Source organism: Elgaria multicarinata, chromosome 5 (assembly GCF_023053635.1).
Source record: "Elgaria multicarinata webbii isolate HBS135686 ecotype San Diego chromosome 5, rElgMul1.1.pri, whole genome shotgun sequence".
NCBI lineage: Eukaryota > Metazoa > Chordata > Lepidosauria > Squamata > Anguidae > Elgaria > Elgaria multicarinata.
In genome coordinates, this window is record NC_086175.1 from 96,264,069 (window position 1) to 96,279,860 (window position 15,792).

General features: G+C 41.4%; 1 protein-coding gene across 5 annotated transcripts in view; it reads right to left on the bottom strand.

Moving 5' to 3' along the window:
- BBX (BBX high mobility group box domain containing) overlaps window positions 1–15,792 on the bottom strand; it is a 149,787-nt gene that overhangs the window by 15,273 nt on the left and 118,722 nt on the right. For all 5 annotated transcript variants that reach the window (XM_063126853.1, XM_063126852.1, XM_063126851.1 and 2 more), the window contains 5 exons: window positions 13,125–13,184; window positions 9,419–9,499; window positions 6,136–7,048; window positions 4,558–4,696; window positions 307–452 (listed from right to left, as the gene is read on the bottom strand). In XM_063126853.1, coding sequence (XP_062982923.1) covers window positions 307–452; window positions 4,558–4,696; window positions 6,136–7,048; window positions 9,419–9,499; window positions 13,125–13,184 — 1,339 coding nt within the window. The remainder of the gene's footprint in view (window positions 1–306; window positions 453–4,557; window positions 4,697–6,135; window positions 7,049–9,418; window positions 9,500–13,124; window positions 13,185–15,792) is intronic.

A 15,792-nucleotide genomic window follows, 5' to 3' on the forward strand; every position in this document is an offset into this window, starting at 1 on the left:
GACTGAAGGTGATGGGAGGTATAGTCAAACACACCCAGAGGGCACCAGTTTAAGAAAGGCTGTTGTAAATGCTTCTGACCCAGCACATCGGCTGCTACCAATGGTGCTGTAAGCCATGTTTAGGCCGCTAACCCTTTTTCAGCAAGTAGTTAGTAAGCGTCTTTAAACAGTGGTGATGTAGCTACCATGGTTAGGAATGATTCACATGATACGCTAAACCAGGTTTAGCTCAAAATGCTTAACCACTGTAGCTTAGTGTGTCATCTGAACAGGGTCAAAGGGTGCACACTGCTCAGGTCCACTTACCTTTGTTAGATTTTGGCTGATCTGCTGAGCTACCAACCTTCTTCTTTTTTCTTGGTACAGACACGCTTTTCCGGTCAAACGTGACAGGACTGTATTGAGGGAGGCTGTTGAATTTTTTCTCAAATTCTTCTTCCAGCTTTGCTAAGCTAGAAAACAGAAGGTGGAAAAACAAGACAGAATAAAGTAAATTGATTAAAAGAAGAAGGAACATGCACACACTGTCCAAGTTTGCACTGTTGGGGAAAGGAAATAAGCCACTGCAGCTGAGTTTCCCACCCTGTGCATGCCAGTCGCGCTCCGTATCATGACCATAATGGTCCTCGCTGGGCGCAGTTTGTTGTGTCATCTGAACTTGGTGCGGGTGCATGTCAGGAGTGGATTTCAAATCCCACCCCATAACCCTAGAACAAGCCATGAGTTGTGAGGTAGTTTGTAAACCCATCTGCCATGCATCCTCGCCGCGTTTGAGCAACATGACAATCCGTGCCCGGTGAAGGTCATTATGGCAACGACACAGTATGCGGCATGTGCGGGGTGGGAAAGTAAGCTATGAAGGCTTTCTTTCCCCTATGGTGCAAAGTCCACTCACTGAGGGTGGTGGCCTCCAAGGGAAATTAAATATTTTATGCCCTGGTAGGATACTTGGAACAAGCATAGCTTATGGGTGCACACCTGGGTAAGAATGAGGACACTAGATGCCATTATGAAAGCACCAATGGCCTTTTCATTGCAAGAAATGGACAAGTGTGTTACAGTGCGCCTAGCTGAGGCTCAGGAAATGGGATATATGGGCTATGTCGAGCCACACTGGCTGGGAATAATGGGAGTTGCAGTCCAACACATCCAGAAGGCACCAGATTAGGGAAGGCTGGCTTGTACTGTAAATGCAGACAGAAATACAGGGTTCCCTTTGGTGCAGGCTCCGCACTCCAACTATCCTGCATTTCTGCTAGATGGGTGGTCGTGCCTTGAAGGGGGAAGGAAGGAGGCTTGGGTGGCAATAGGAAACGGTGTAAGGCAGCCGCCCCGGCCTCCTTCCCTCCCTACTCCTGGGAATGCTCCTTTCCCCCATCTCTGTGCAAGATTTTCCGAGCCCAGAGAGGTAGCCGGTATAGTCCTCTCCGCAATGGCTAGGAGGGGGTGGGGTGGGATGGAGAGTGTGGTTTCCTGGCTCCCAGGTCGGAACCCTATCTCCAACCTCACAGCCAGGAAAATAATCAATCCTACGTCCCCCACACCCCTGGACATGTCTAGAGGCCATGGTTTGCTCTCCCTGGTTATATTTCCTAAACATTTCTTGTTAGAGAACACAGCATTGCTGAGCCCACTTACTTACCAAGACTTCTCTGTAGAGTTTTCTGGCAGAATCACAGACAAGGAGCTTCGATAATAAAGAAGCTATCTTTTCCTTCAAATCAGGCTATGTTTGTATAGTTTCTGAAATATTGCCTCATTGTCAGGCAATACTAACAGCTATTTCATAAATCTGAGCTCACTATGTTGTCTTCATGATCAAAACATACATACAAAAGCTTAAACGCATGCCTTTCCAATTAGATACAATTAACTTTGATGTACACATATACTTTTCTAGACATCTATATATCAAGTTTTTAAACGTTTATAGTTAACACATTTTTTGCTTACTAATTAATTGATAAGCAAAACCTTTAAGTTCCCTTTGACCTTGAATAATACAGTCTGATGTCTCTTCATCTCCCACATAACCCTTTTTAACTTTAGAGATAAAGTTTAATTCCACATTCTCTCCTTGGATATTATCCAAACTGGTTTGCCAATTACATTTTGGTAACAGTTAACTAAAGTTCATTGTGAACTCCCTTTTATTTCCCCTATTTGTACCAGTTACCCTTATTTATTTTATTTTCTGGATTCCCAATTACCTTTTATGCAACATGTGTAATTGCCTGGGGCTTGCAGCTTCAAGACAAGACAGCTTTTGCTTGTGTGTGTGTGTGTGTGTGTGTGTGCGTGGCAGGAGGGCAAGAGTCACTTTCTTCAGTAATCATTTGAGCATATTAAGGACTTTGCCCCCAACCTTTTGTGGCATATCTATGACAGAGTTATTTATAAAGCTGGGTTAAATCATGTGCAGTGTAACCTTATGTATGTTTACTTGTAAATAAATCCAACTGGGGCTTCCCTATGGACATTTACTTGGGTGTAAGCCCCACTGAATTAAATGAGATTTACTTCCAGGTAACCATGCCTAGGACCGGCTACACCAAATTAAATGTGCCCAAAAGCATCAGCAAATGTAAGTGGCTTTTGTGGATTTAAAGGAGGTATTTAACTTCCTGGATAGGATGTAATTATGGCAGGAACTAGATAAAACACTACTACCCATTATTTCTAACGAGTTTTATTTGGTATTGTTTTGATTTAGAAGATACATTATCTAATAGCTTTCCAATGTAATGAAGACTCCAACAAGATTGTCTTGTGGAACCCAATCTGTTTTTAAATTATCTGAAATCATATCCAGAGGATAAGAAATTTTCAAGCTCACAACTTTTAAAAGAAGTTTCATTACGTTAATAATATGCAAAAGATGCATCATTAATTTATCAGACTCCTATATGACTATAAAGGCACTTGAATATTCTTGCAGAAGATTGTTGAGCAAGCCATCTGGATGCTAATAAATACATTAAAAAACCTGTTTTGTGAAATGAGAAAAGGACTGTCTACATTTTACCAAAAGAAATGGGAACTAATTCTTCATGTGGAAGAAGGTAGTCAAATTCTCTTGCTGTACAACAATATAAATATGATAATTAATGCTAGCAATTACGTTATTTCAGAGTAAGGCAGAATCAAACCCCTTACCAAGTGTTACAATACAAGGTAGACTGCCCCTGAAAGTTTATTTTATTTATTTATTTTAGCATTTTTATCCTGCCCTTTAGTTGCTTCTGCCGGCGTTCATGAGAAGCCCCCTTTTTAAATTGACAGTTTGCTGCCAGTTCAACAGCAAACCACTCCGTAGCAATACAAGGGTGAAATTTAGCTTGTTTGCAAGCTTTGATGCACCTGCAGAGTGCTAAAGGGTGAAATTTAGCTTGCAAACAAGCTAAATTTCACCCTTGTAATGCTCCAGATGCCACCGGACCGGGAGGATTTTTCTTGCTGCTCCCGAATTTGGCAGGGGAACGGCAGGGGCTGCATGTGGCCCATCTGCCATGTGTTGCCATCCCTGCTGAAGGGGATAGGAAGGTTGCTCGCCAGCAAGCTAAAGCTCTTTCCAGTTTGGGAAATGAAAACTCTCCAGCCTTACAAAAGGAGACAATCTTGACGTCTGCTCCATTAAGAAGCTAGAATACTGAATGCCTCTATTTTATGTGATCAGGTATGGGTATTTATTTATTTATTACATTTATATACCGCCCCACAGTTGAAGCTCTCTGGGCGGTTTACAACAGATATAAGTTGTAATACGTTACTGGTTTTCACCACAGTTGTGAATAGTTTGAACAACTGATCCCAGAATAGTCTTAAAGGTAGAGATGAATTGGCTCCAATGCAGAAAGTGCAATCTTGTATGGGGAAGCACTTCTGCTGTACCAAGTGTGCAAAGACTTGATGTGTGGAAGAGAAAAGGCAATACCAGCAATCTGGTAACACATTTGCAACTCACTGCATAATTCCATAGGGATTCCTCATCAACTCTCTGTGCATTAGTAAGTAAATGTTTATCCACAGTGTGTAGCTGTGTACATGCAGCCTTTTGCTGCTCTTATGTTTCTTTAGAGCAGGACATTTCTATCCACACACAGACTGAATGAAATTAGACCTAATTCTGGAATGTCTGGATTTCACTGAAGTTGGCCAATCTTTCAAAAGATTTGACTTTTTGTTCACATACAGATGTCAAGTAGGACTCCAGTCAGCCACTCATGCCACTACCTAAATCTCTTGTTGCATTTGCTGAGTTCCATGTTGTGAGCCGCTATCAAGACCCACAGCAATTACAATTAATTTTACGTTGGCCTCATCATCTGCATAATCCACTAATCCATAAGATGTGGGGTTTGTTATTAATCATTTAATGTATTGTATTCTGCGTATCTGGTCAGCCTGTGGGGGTTTCACTGCTGCATTTCTTTAGACTATTTTTTCATAAAGGGACATAAGTGACATTTGTATGAAAATGAGAAACATTTCTATATACCATAGGTCAAATTTGAAAGACATTTGCTTAAACGAGCATTTGCATGCTATGTCACTCACCCCAAAACTATTTCTTCCTTTGGCTTAGGTTTTTTAACCTTTTTGTTCCCACTTGTCCCACCTGGGGAAAATGACCAATTTTCTTCATTCCAGCAGCCTTCATGATCAGAGTTGCCACCTTTTCCTGAGCTTCGTTTCCCTAGGAAAGATATTAGGAGGAAAGAGAGAAAACAGTTTTGGCTTTTTGCATGGAGATTGCTAGAAAAGCTTGGGACAGTAGATTGGTAGGAAGTTAGACAAGTAGATTAGGAGTCTTATAGCATGTGGGCAGCTATTCTCGGACTTGCAAACGCCTGTAAATGAAATCATTATTTCGTATTACAACTCCCAAGCACCTCCTCATATATTTGAAAAACAGTGCAATTAAATTAATTATGCTAAATCCCAAAAGAATGCCACTTCATTAAAGCAAAGAGTCTGCAAAGGAAAACATCAGAATGAAACAAATGGATTTCCCCATCTCATCTGTTTTTGATTGTGTAAATGTTCAACGTTACACACTTAAGACTTTAAGTTTTATTAGAACTGCAATCCTATGCCTAATTTGTACATTTCTGAGCTTGCAATGAGTTTTGTGGAAAAAAGGAAAAGTGTACTTGAGCATACGAACATTTGAAAGTATGCATAAAGTGCATACTTTTGAAAAATGCATGCAAATATATTTTAATCAATGGGAGAAAATTGTATACTTTTGAAAAATGTACACAATTGATCATGCATTTGGAAAAATGTGCACCAAAAACACATTATTTTTTGTGTGAAAACAACAACGTGGAACCTGATACGGCCATGAATCAAGGTGAGTTTTGAGGTGTAAACTGTTTTTCACATCCCTAGTATGCAACATAGAACAGGTTACCTCTGTCTAATATCAGTACTATATGATGACTTTAGCTGCTGTTGCAATGCCAATGCATTTTAAAAATATTCCCATGGTAGGAATGCCTGCTGATGTATCATCAGGCTGTGGGGGGAAGAATATTTTTTAAAAAGGAGTCATGCTAACTATGGGCAATATCCAACTGTGTCATTCCACTAGCACAAATAATGTTGCACTAGCAGAAACTAGGTTCCGAATTATGTGCAAGAAGAGAATGCAACTAAATTACATTTGCACAAGGGCAGTTACTTAAGCAGTTTCACATTACATTTGCACAACCTCGTTGTGCATTACGCTTGTGCACTTTTTGCGCAACTGCTTGTGCAACTGCCTGCACAACTGTAATGCGCAAATGTTTGCACAATGGAAAGATTCAGCAGAGCACCACTAGCGTATTTGAATTTGTGCAATGACACCAGTGGATACCACTTCATCTTTTTGAGAGATGTGATTAAGGCTGTGCTCCTAGACAAACTCACTATGGAATAAGCCACTCAAGATAGTGGGGCTTACTTCCAAGTAAAAATGCATAGGGTTGTGCTGTACATATACCTATCAAATGAATCTATAATCAGTTCTAAATAGTAAAAGCGATTGACCAATTAATTGCAGGTTCTCTCTTCAAAGCTGGCCTTTTCCTCTCTCTAATGTCCCCCCCCCTTTTGATTTGGAGATGGCACATATTAAAAGGCACAAACCTCGGTCAACATTGGCACGCAGGGATGTAAGCATGCCCTCTGACACCAGAGTTTTGTACAGAGCACCCTTGCAAGCTCTCTCAGATTTTCTTGAGCCGCAAGTCTCTGCCTTTTTGATGCAGTCACTGTCCTCGATTTTGACTTGCTCTGGCAAACTTTGCGGTATCACATCCTCCACTGGGGTTAGCGGTTCCGATTTGATATTTTCTGGTACCTCACATGGTAGCTCCTTGTTGTCTGTGACGTTAAAAAAATCGGGAGGCTTTGATTCTTTGGTGGTCTCTACACATTTTTCCTTCAGTGCTCTTTTCTCTTTTGACTTCACTTTTTTCTTTGGTGACTTTGCGTCCACGATGTTCCCCTTCACCACTGAGGAAGGGCGGACTTTCTTACGGGGCACTTCTATGAGTCTCTCTGCCCCCCAGTCCCCTTTTGCCACAGCTTCAATAGTGTAAATGACACTCTCAATGTCCGACTCAGAAGACTGCCTCTTTTTGCAAGCCTTCTTAGGAGAACATTTCTCAAGTGCTTGCCGGTCCAGTTTGCTTTTCTTCTTCTTCTTCTTTAGCTTTTCTGGCTTGCTTAATCCTAAGGTGCTGATGTCAGACATCGTCAGCTCTTGGGAATGACATGCAAGATCCTTTGCAGTTGTGCTGTCAGATCCAACTAATGTTGTGCTGTCCAATGCAGAATCTGCAATGTGGCTGCATCTTGTCATCTCCAACTTGCCAGCCTTTGTCTTTTCGTGTTCCTGGGCCCTCACCTTCTGAGATTTTTCAGTTTTTACTTTCACATTCTCTGTTTCTTCCACTTTTATCTGCTCTGGTGCTTCCAAGGCTTTGATAATCCTGGATGCTTCTAGTTTTGCTTTCCCATGTTCCATCCCTTTTACCTCCTCTGATGCAAGGCACATCTGAAAAAAGGGTAAAATATTAATTCTATTTTCCTTTTTAATATTAGAAAGGGCAATGTTGTAAAAGGCTTTTATGAGAACCTAGAAAAAGCAACTTAATTTTTGACAGTTCTGCATTCTATAGGCCATGAATTTGCAGCACTGTTACTACCAACTGTGGGGAGCACATCCTATAGAATAACCCCTAAGCTTCCTGCCTTGAGCAATAAGGAAGGAGTGAAAGATATATCATACACACACACACACACACACACACACACATATACATATACACACACACAGATGGACACAATTCAGAGTAAATGCATACTAGATCGGACTGGTGAATTAGTTGTGGACAGTGGCGTATGAGCTTTCTTGAATTACATTCTGTCCCAACCTGATCTCCTCATATTTTCAGTGAGGAAAATTGGCATTTATTTCAGTCTAGTCTGGATGAAGGTCTATGAGGTCTAGGGAAAATTGAAAATACATCACAAATGTAACTCTTTCTTTAAATGTACCTACTACTTGCACTGCGCCTTTTCATGTTTCTTTTCAAGTTGCTGCCGAGATTCATTGACAAAAACACATTTCCACCCATTGTACTTGTTATGTTGAAGAAGCATTGGGTTAAGCTAGCTTAACATCACTAGCACTAGTGGCTAGACACTGCTGGATCCTTCTCTAGATATGCAGAAAGGACATATTAATACTGGCACTTGGTTGGCACTACAGTAGTACTGTAGATAAAGGCCAAAATCCAATGCAGAATTCTTTGTGCTTAACTCTATTGATTTCAATTGGCTGAAGGTATTAACATGCTGGTATTAACATTCAAAACCCTAAATGGCTTGGGGCTAGGCTAACTGAAGGCTTCTTCCCATATGTACCTGCCCAGACACTAAGGTCATTCCCAGGTGTCCCCCTCTGTGAGCCCCTGCCAAAGGAAGTGAGGCAGGCGGCTACCAGGAGGAGGGCCTTCTCTGCTGTGGCACCCTGGCTGTGGAATGAGCCCCCTAAAGAGGTTTGCTTGGCTCCTACACTGCTCTTTTAGATACCAGGTGAAGACCTTTTTACTTTCTCAGCATTTTAACAATCTAGCAACTTTATTTTAACTTTGCTGTTTTAAATTTGTATTTTAAATTTGTATTAATTTCTGCATTGCTGCTTGATTTTATCCTGGCTGTGTTTTTATATTGTATTTTATACTATGCTTTTATACTGTTTGTTTTACACTTTGAATGGTTTTTATAGTTTTAATTTTTGTAAACCACCCAGAAAGCTTTGGCTATTGGGCGGTATAAAAATGCAATAAATAAATAAATAGCTCACATATTCATGGTGAACTGTCACAAAAATCTGAAATCACAACATTGAAAAGAAATACATAATTTAAAAGTGCTGCTATTTTTCTGTGTCCAATTGTGCTATTTTCCAAATTTGAAAGCAACTTGTAAAAAAAACCATACTACCATGTCCTTTGTAACCAAGTGAACAAGAATATACATTTGAGAGAGTCTTGTAAGATACTATTCCCTTTCAGTTAGCATCAATTCAATATAAAACTTAAATGACATTTAGATATGTTTACATTTTCAGAGAAACTAAAATATTTATCTCCGATCTGCTTTCATTTGTCATTATTTAAATAATAGCAAAATGCTTCACAACTATGGATGGAGCATGTGTAGTGGAAAGACTTGTATACTGCAAGGGCCCAATGAGGGTGCAATTGATCCCGCCCATTGAGAATACAGCCTATTGTTCAGCATAGCCTCATCCAGAGTACTTGGGTCTCTCTAAAGCAGCCTTCCTCAACCTGGGGCGCTCCAGATGTGTTGGATTGCATCTCCCAGAATGTCGCAGGCTGGGGCATTCTGGGAGTTGTAGTCCAACACATCTGGAGTGCCCCAGGTTGAGGAAGGCTGCTCTAAAGCATGATGGAATTCTGGGAATTGGCTTTTATATAGATGGACAATGCTGATATGTGTGGAATGAGATTGCATGAGTGTCATGGGTTCCATTACATTACAAAACTTTCCCACTCATGTATTTACCATTTTGTGAACTTTACTATTGAAGTTATAAAACACTAAAAAAAAACATTAACAGAAGTATTTTATATCCTCGGTGGTTGTGCACTGCCCTGTGCACTATTACATTCTGGAGTAACTTGCTGGCTTGATCATGCAAAGATGGTGTGCCTAATGGTTAGACAAGGAAAATCTTGATTCTTGGCACCAGCACGGTAATTTATGGTTCTATAAACAACAATGCTAATTATGACTGTACTACTGCTCTGTTTCTCAAGCCTTGGCAACCAGCATCATTCAGATTCTCTTCCCTAAATGTACCAGTAGTAATTAAGCCACAGGATTTTAATACTACCTCTGCCAACTGAAACAATGCCGATGTCCCACACTGCTTTGTTAATTCAGAAGGACCTGAATGGGATGTACTTGATGAAATCTAAAGTAGAAATAAAGAAAGTAAGGGGTGGGGGAAGATAACATCACAATGCTGCAGATAAAGTTGTACCTTCAAGTTTAACATAAATCCTCAAAGGAAATTTCAAATTCCACAATTATATTTGGAACAGCAATTCAAGTACTGGGGACCCAAACAGGTATGTATTAGCTAAAGAAATATTCTATTAGCTAGTGTCCTCCTGGCGAGCAGCAGAGAAATACTTTCAAATGTGGCATTCTGTTTCTGGGGTAATGAATTAGGGCATCACTAAGCAGACCATTTAAATATAGAACAAGTGTTACTATTAAAACATAGTACATTAAATATATAACAAATATGGGATTCATCCTACATTTATTTAATTGTGTTCATGCTACTTGAATTTACCCACATGTTTTTGTAAAAAAAAAAAAAAATCAAATCTGGTTTATTCTTATACGTTGATGTTTCCTGAGAGCTGCTCTGTCCACTGTGGAAAAGTGGTATAAATAAACGTTAGGGTTTTATTTATTTATTTATTTATTATACTTATATACCGCTCCCATAGCCAGGGCTCTCTGGGCGGTTTACAGAAATTCTAAAATTGAGATAAAAACAAGAATACAAAATTTAAAACTCTAAAACACAGTACATACACACATAGAGCATTAAAAACCAATTAAAAACTAAACATGTGGGTAATTAGGATGTGCCGCCATGTGCCCGGGCAAAGAGGAAAGTCTTAACCTGGCGCCGGAAAGATAGCAGCGTTGGCGCCAGGCGAGCCTCATCAGGGAGATCATTCCACAGTCTGGGGGCCACCACCGAAAAGGCCCTATCCCTCGTTGCCACACTCTGAGCCTCTCTCGGAGTAGGCACCCGGAGGAGGACCTTAGATGTTGAACGTAGTGACCGGGTATATTCACGTCGGGAGAGGCGTTCCGTCAGGTATTGTGGTCCCAAGCCGTGTAAGGCTTTATAGGTCAAAACCAGCACTTTGAATTGGGCTCGGAAACATACGGGCAGCCAGTGCAAGCGGACCAGAGCAGGTGTTATATGGTCAAACCTTCTGGTTCCCGAAATCAGTCTGGCCGCTGCATTTTGCACGAGCTGCAGCTTCCGAACCGTCTTCAAAGGCAGCCCTACGTAGAGTGCATTGCAGTAATCGAACTTGGAAGTTACCAGAGCATGGACAACTGAAGCCAGGTTATCCCTGTCTAGATAGGGGCGTAGCTGCGCCACCAACCAGTGTTTGTAGAAGGCACTCCGTGCCACTGAGGTCACCTGAGCCTCAAGTGACAATGATGGGTCTAAAAGAACCCCCAAGCTACGAACACTTTTGATAATAGCATACACGCAGATGTGGCAGGCAAGCTGGGTTTGGCCACAGCTTCCTCATGTGTCTACTCACATCTCCGCAAAGAATAGCCCTGTGCATGCATTACTGTCGACATGGATAGAAAAGAGCTGTTCATTTATACCTGACCCCAGTTGCGCAGCCCCTTCTGACATTTCGGTAAGTTGAGACATAACTGAGGGCTCTAAATCACATAGAGACCCTACACAGGTAGGAAAGGTTCCCTGCTGCAGAAATTATGTCTCAAATTAAGAGAGGCCCGGAAGAACCGCACGACCTGTGGGTGGCGCTAAATGCCTCCTGACATTATATATGTAGAAGGCATATAAGCCTTCCAGATTTTATGAACCTTTTTAGATGTGTGGTGATAGGAACACTTGCATGTCACGTGACACGTAAAACAGCCCTAATGAGTTTTTGCTCTATTGAATAGCATTTATGAAGGCTTATAAAATGTGGAAGGCTCAGGTGCCTTCGACATATAATCTCAGGAGGCAGACCAAAACATCCAAGCAAAATTTGAATATGGGTTTGTCAGCGAACACGAGCCTAAGAACCCTGAACACAGCTCTTCCAATGAAAAGTGGGTTTGTGTAGCTATGTACACAATGTACAGGGGGGGAATGGTGATCAGTTGCATAGTTGTTCCTCAGCCTGTCGATTTTTCTCTGGAAGTTAACATACCACTTCCCCCCAGCTGAAAGAGGAGACATACATCTGGATTGCCCAGCTAGAGAAAAAGGGGGAAAGGAGGGAAACTGTGGAGTGAAGCAGCCCCTGGGGGAAGGTTAGGTACCCTGGGCACTTCCCAGAAGAGAAGAAACATCTATCCTCAATCAACTCATCAAAGATTCATTTAGTATAAGGTGAACAAATATTGCAATCAAATCTTCACCCAGAGATAAATACTTCAGAAGGCCTGCCACATTAAAATAAGAGTTATTAAAATAACATATCTGAAGAGCTGAGCGTTATTTTCCCTGTCTGATTTCTGGAAATATGGGAGGTACAATACAAAAAAATTAAAGTCCTGCTGAAACTTATGGGACATGGGGCTTCATCACACATTGCAGAGAAGGGAGTTCACTACATTACAAAAGCAAGTGTCAAAAAAGTATTTTCTGTACCATTTCACATGTGTGTGGAAACACTTGCCTGGAAATTGTGGTCAGACAATGGCTCCTAGCTGCTGTTTCTGTACCTTCCCCAAGCACCTTCCCCAAGCTGGTGCTCTCCAGATGTATTAGACTACAACTCACATCATTCCCAGGCAAACTGGCCAGTGATGAGGGCTATAATCCAACATATCTGGAGGGCAGCAGGTTGGGGAAGGCTGCTTTGTAGCTTCCCTTACTACAAAGCAGTACAGAAAAGGCAAGATTGACAAGTTTATTTATTTATTACATTTATATCCCGTCTTTTTTCCTTCAAGGAATCCAAGGCGGCGTATATCCTCCTCCTTGTCCTCTCCATGTTATCCTCACAACAATGACCCTGTGAGGTAGTTTGGGCAGAGATTCTGTGACTGGCCCAAAGTCACCCAGTGGGTTTCCATGGCCGAGTGGGGACTAGAACCCGGATCTCCCAACTCCCAGTCCAACACCTTAGCCACTATACCACACTGGTTGTGAAAATGTGGAGACCTGGCTTTTCCTTACAATATCTAAAAGTATCTCTCAAGCACATTTAACTTTCTCTGGAATGCACCTATAATCTAGTTTGTGTATGAAAACAAAGTTACAATATATAAACCTTGGGGGTGACTCCATGCTTATCTCTACAAACTCTTCGTTCCAACCTATTGGTGTTAAAGACAGTTCTGGTACCAACTTTCAGTAGTCTTGGGACGGCTGAATGAGCGATGCTTGAAATCATTAGGATTCTTTGAACATCGTCTCGTCAGTCCCCTCATGCCTGATCACTACTGCTTTGCATGAATGGGAGATTTGAGAAATCGAACAGCCATTGATTTGTATGGATCTGCCAAAACTTGCGCAAATTTAATCCATAGATGAAAGCGGAGCTGATTTAGTCTATCCATGTAATTTGCACATATTAAGAAATTTGTGCAAATCGAACTTGGAATCAGGAACAAGAACACAAGCATATGTGTGACAACTTGTGAACATTTTCAGTGGACACATGCTTGTAGTTGGGGTTTCAAACTAGGCGTGCTTGCATGTTTTGTGAACAACAACAACAAAAGCTCTCCTACACTCCTGGTCTGCATTAATAGCTAAATGTTAATAATAAAACCAAGTATTTTTTGACTTAAGGAGGGTACCTTACCTCAGCCAACTGGAAGAGTGCTGACTTCCTACAATGCTTCACAGGTTCAGGACTCCCCAACTGTGAAGTAAGAGATATAAATCTTAAACTAAGGTGGAATAAAAACCCTTTTAGCTGTGAGCAAGTCAGATAGGCAGGCAGAACAGCTTTGCCTTGTGGGACATTTTAGTTGCTCAATATCAATGTAATCCATGTTGTTCCTCCATGCTTATTCTTAACGTCCTCGGATTTTGCTGTGGATTCTGAGATTCCCTAAGATGCAAAGGCATCTGTTCAAACCATTCTACTACTTGAACTAGTTTCAAGGGTCAGCAAACAGAAAAAAAGGATGCCTTCCCGATCAGCCAAATAATTTTGTTTTAAATGGGGGGAAACCACCCATTGGGTAAACAAAGAGGTGATAAACATACTGGAACTACAGTGAAGAGTGTCATGCTGTATAATGAATTGTGTATGACTGACAGGGGAACTTTTGTTCCTGGGCTAAAGGCTGTCCATTATGAATGACACATACACTTGATGGTATCATTCTTTTCACAAAGATTCAATATTATTCTCTCCTGCTGTGAAAGGCATAAAGAGAAAGGGAACATATGAAGAACACCCAGGCTGAACAGAAAAGCTGTCTGGGATGGCTGCCAAGAATCTCCAGGCATCCTAGGCCCCAGTACAATGAGCATCATCACACAAGACTGTTGCATTACTGAGATTTTGCACGTTTACGTGTGCTGGGCAGTTTTTACTGCAGCCCGCAAATGACTGCTCATTTCTTGCAAAGTGCAGCAATATTTTTTTCAGTAAGGAAATTGAAGGCATAGTACAAAAAAAAGAGGGTGGGAGGAAAATAATTGCATAGAAAAATCTGCCAGAGATGTCTTGAGGGAATGGTAGCTTTGTACTAGTAAAAGAAGCATGGGTGCCAGTAGCTGAGATAAAAGATTTAAAATACTATACAGAAGGTTGTGTGTTTCTCTCTTAAATAATCCAAACATAAGTATTCTGCCATATTCAGAATGAAAACCACCTCTTCTCTGAGAGAGAAAGATGAGGGTTATTATGCTTACTGCTGCTACAAGTACCTGGCCTGATACAAGGGAAGAGTTCTAGTGAAGAAGTTCAAGATTCTTCCTAGCACTTAAGTGTCTTCACGACTTTCTCCAAACACTATAAGCTGAGGGAAATTATGGAGTTCTGCTTCCACAGAGAATTCAGCTTGGCACAAAACGAATCTGTTACATTACCAAATAGCTGTTCAGTGCTGAAAGCTATGTACACTCACCATTCCAACAGGGAAACCTCTTATCTTTTAAAATATATTATAATCCTCTAGTTTTAATTAGCAAATACACAATTTCTGCTGCTTTTCATATTTTTAGACTAAAGACCAAGGCACATGTTACTTTAAACGAAGTAGGCAGCCATATTTTTCTTTTAATCTAGAGCAAGGGTGGAGAACATGGAGCCTGCAAGCTCCAATGTGACACCGGAGACTTTTCTTGGCACCCACACCAAGGTGCCATATCCATCCTGCATTTTTAAAAAGACAGTAACAAGTTTTCTTGCTGGCAGCTGGGATTGCTTTGAAGCAAAGTGAGTGCCTGCAGCTGTTGCCCCATGACCTCAGAGCTACATGATGGCTCCTAAAAAACATTCTTAGGAAATGAAGATGGTGGGCAGCTGTAGGTCAACGCTTTTCTGTGCAGCACTCCAGGCCACCAGAGTGTGAGAGGAAAAGTCATGGGGGAATGCATTGGCAAGCTGAGGAGGGTGTGGAGACAAAAAGAGTTTGCCTTCAGTGAAATAGGTTTCTGCTAGCAATGAAAACGATGGGTTCAAAGGAGTTATATAGTATGATAGGGCTACTTGTCCTATTTTGTGGTGATGTCCAGGGCTATTTCCCAAATTGTCAAACATGCCCAGAGTCCCACAAAGGTTGCTGACTCCTGCATGTTGGGTTATTTATTTATTTATGTATTACATTTTTATACTGCCCAATAGCCGAAGCTCTCTGGATGGTTCACAAGCTCTCTGGGCAGTGGGTAAGAGAGCTTTAGCCCTTTCTGCCTTGTTGCAGACCCCATCTGCTTTAATGGACCACTCTTTGGCGATATAAATGACAGGCAAGGAGATTTTAATCCAGATCAGGTCCTCTGTGATTATTCTAGAATGAAAAAGGAAAACAAAACAAAAACACCACACGTAGCTGTTTGTGGCATCTTTAAGTAATGTGTGCTTTGGGCTCTAAGGTACCTCAGGATTCACAGATTCACTGTTCTATATTTAACTCCCCCCACCCCCAGTATTACCACACTGACACGACTGCTCACAGTTATCCTCTCCCTACTGAGACCAGTCAGCACCTTTGTATATATTGAAGAGCTGAGAGCAATGAAGCAGGAACGGAGAGGACTAGAACACAAGTGGCAGGAAATTCACTTCAAGCCTGACTGAACACTTGGAAGGAGCTCAGTGATAGCAACAAAGAAGCCATTCTTTTTTGCCACCATTGTGTCTTTGTAATGTTGCCTGCCAGGGCTTTTTCAAGAGATTTGGGACCTGATGCTCTTTGGCCCATCAGGTGATGGGAAGGAACCCTTGTAGGGACTCTGACGTATTTGCTAAGTGGTCTGAGGATAAAATCACTCATATCCACTACAGGGAAGGGCCA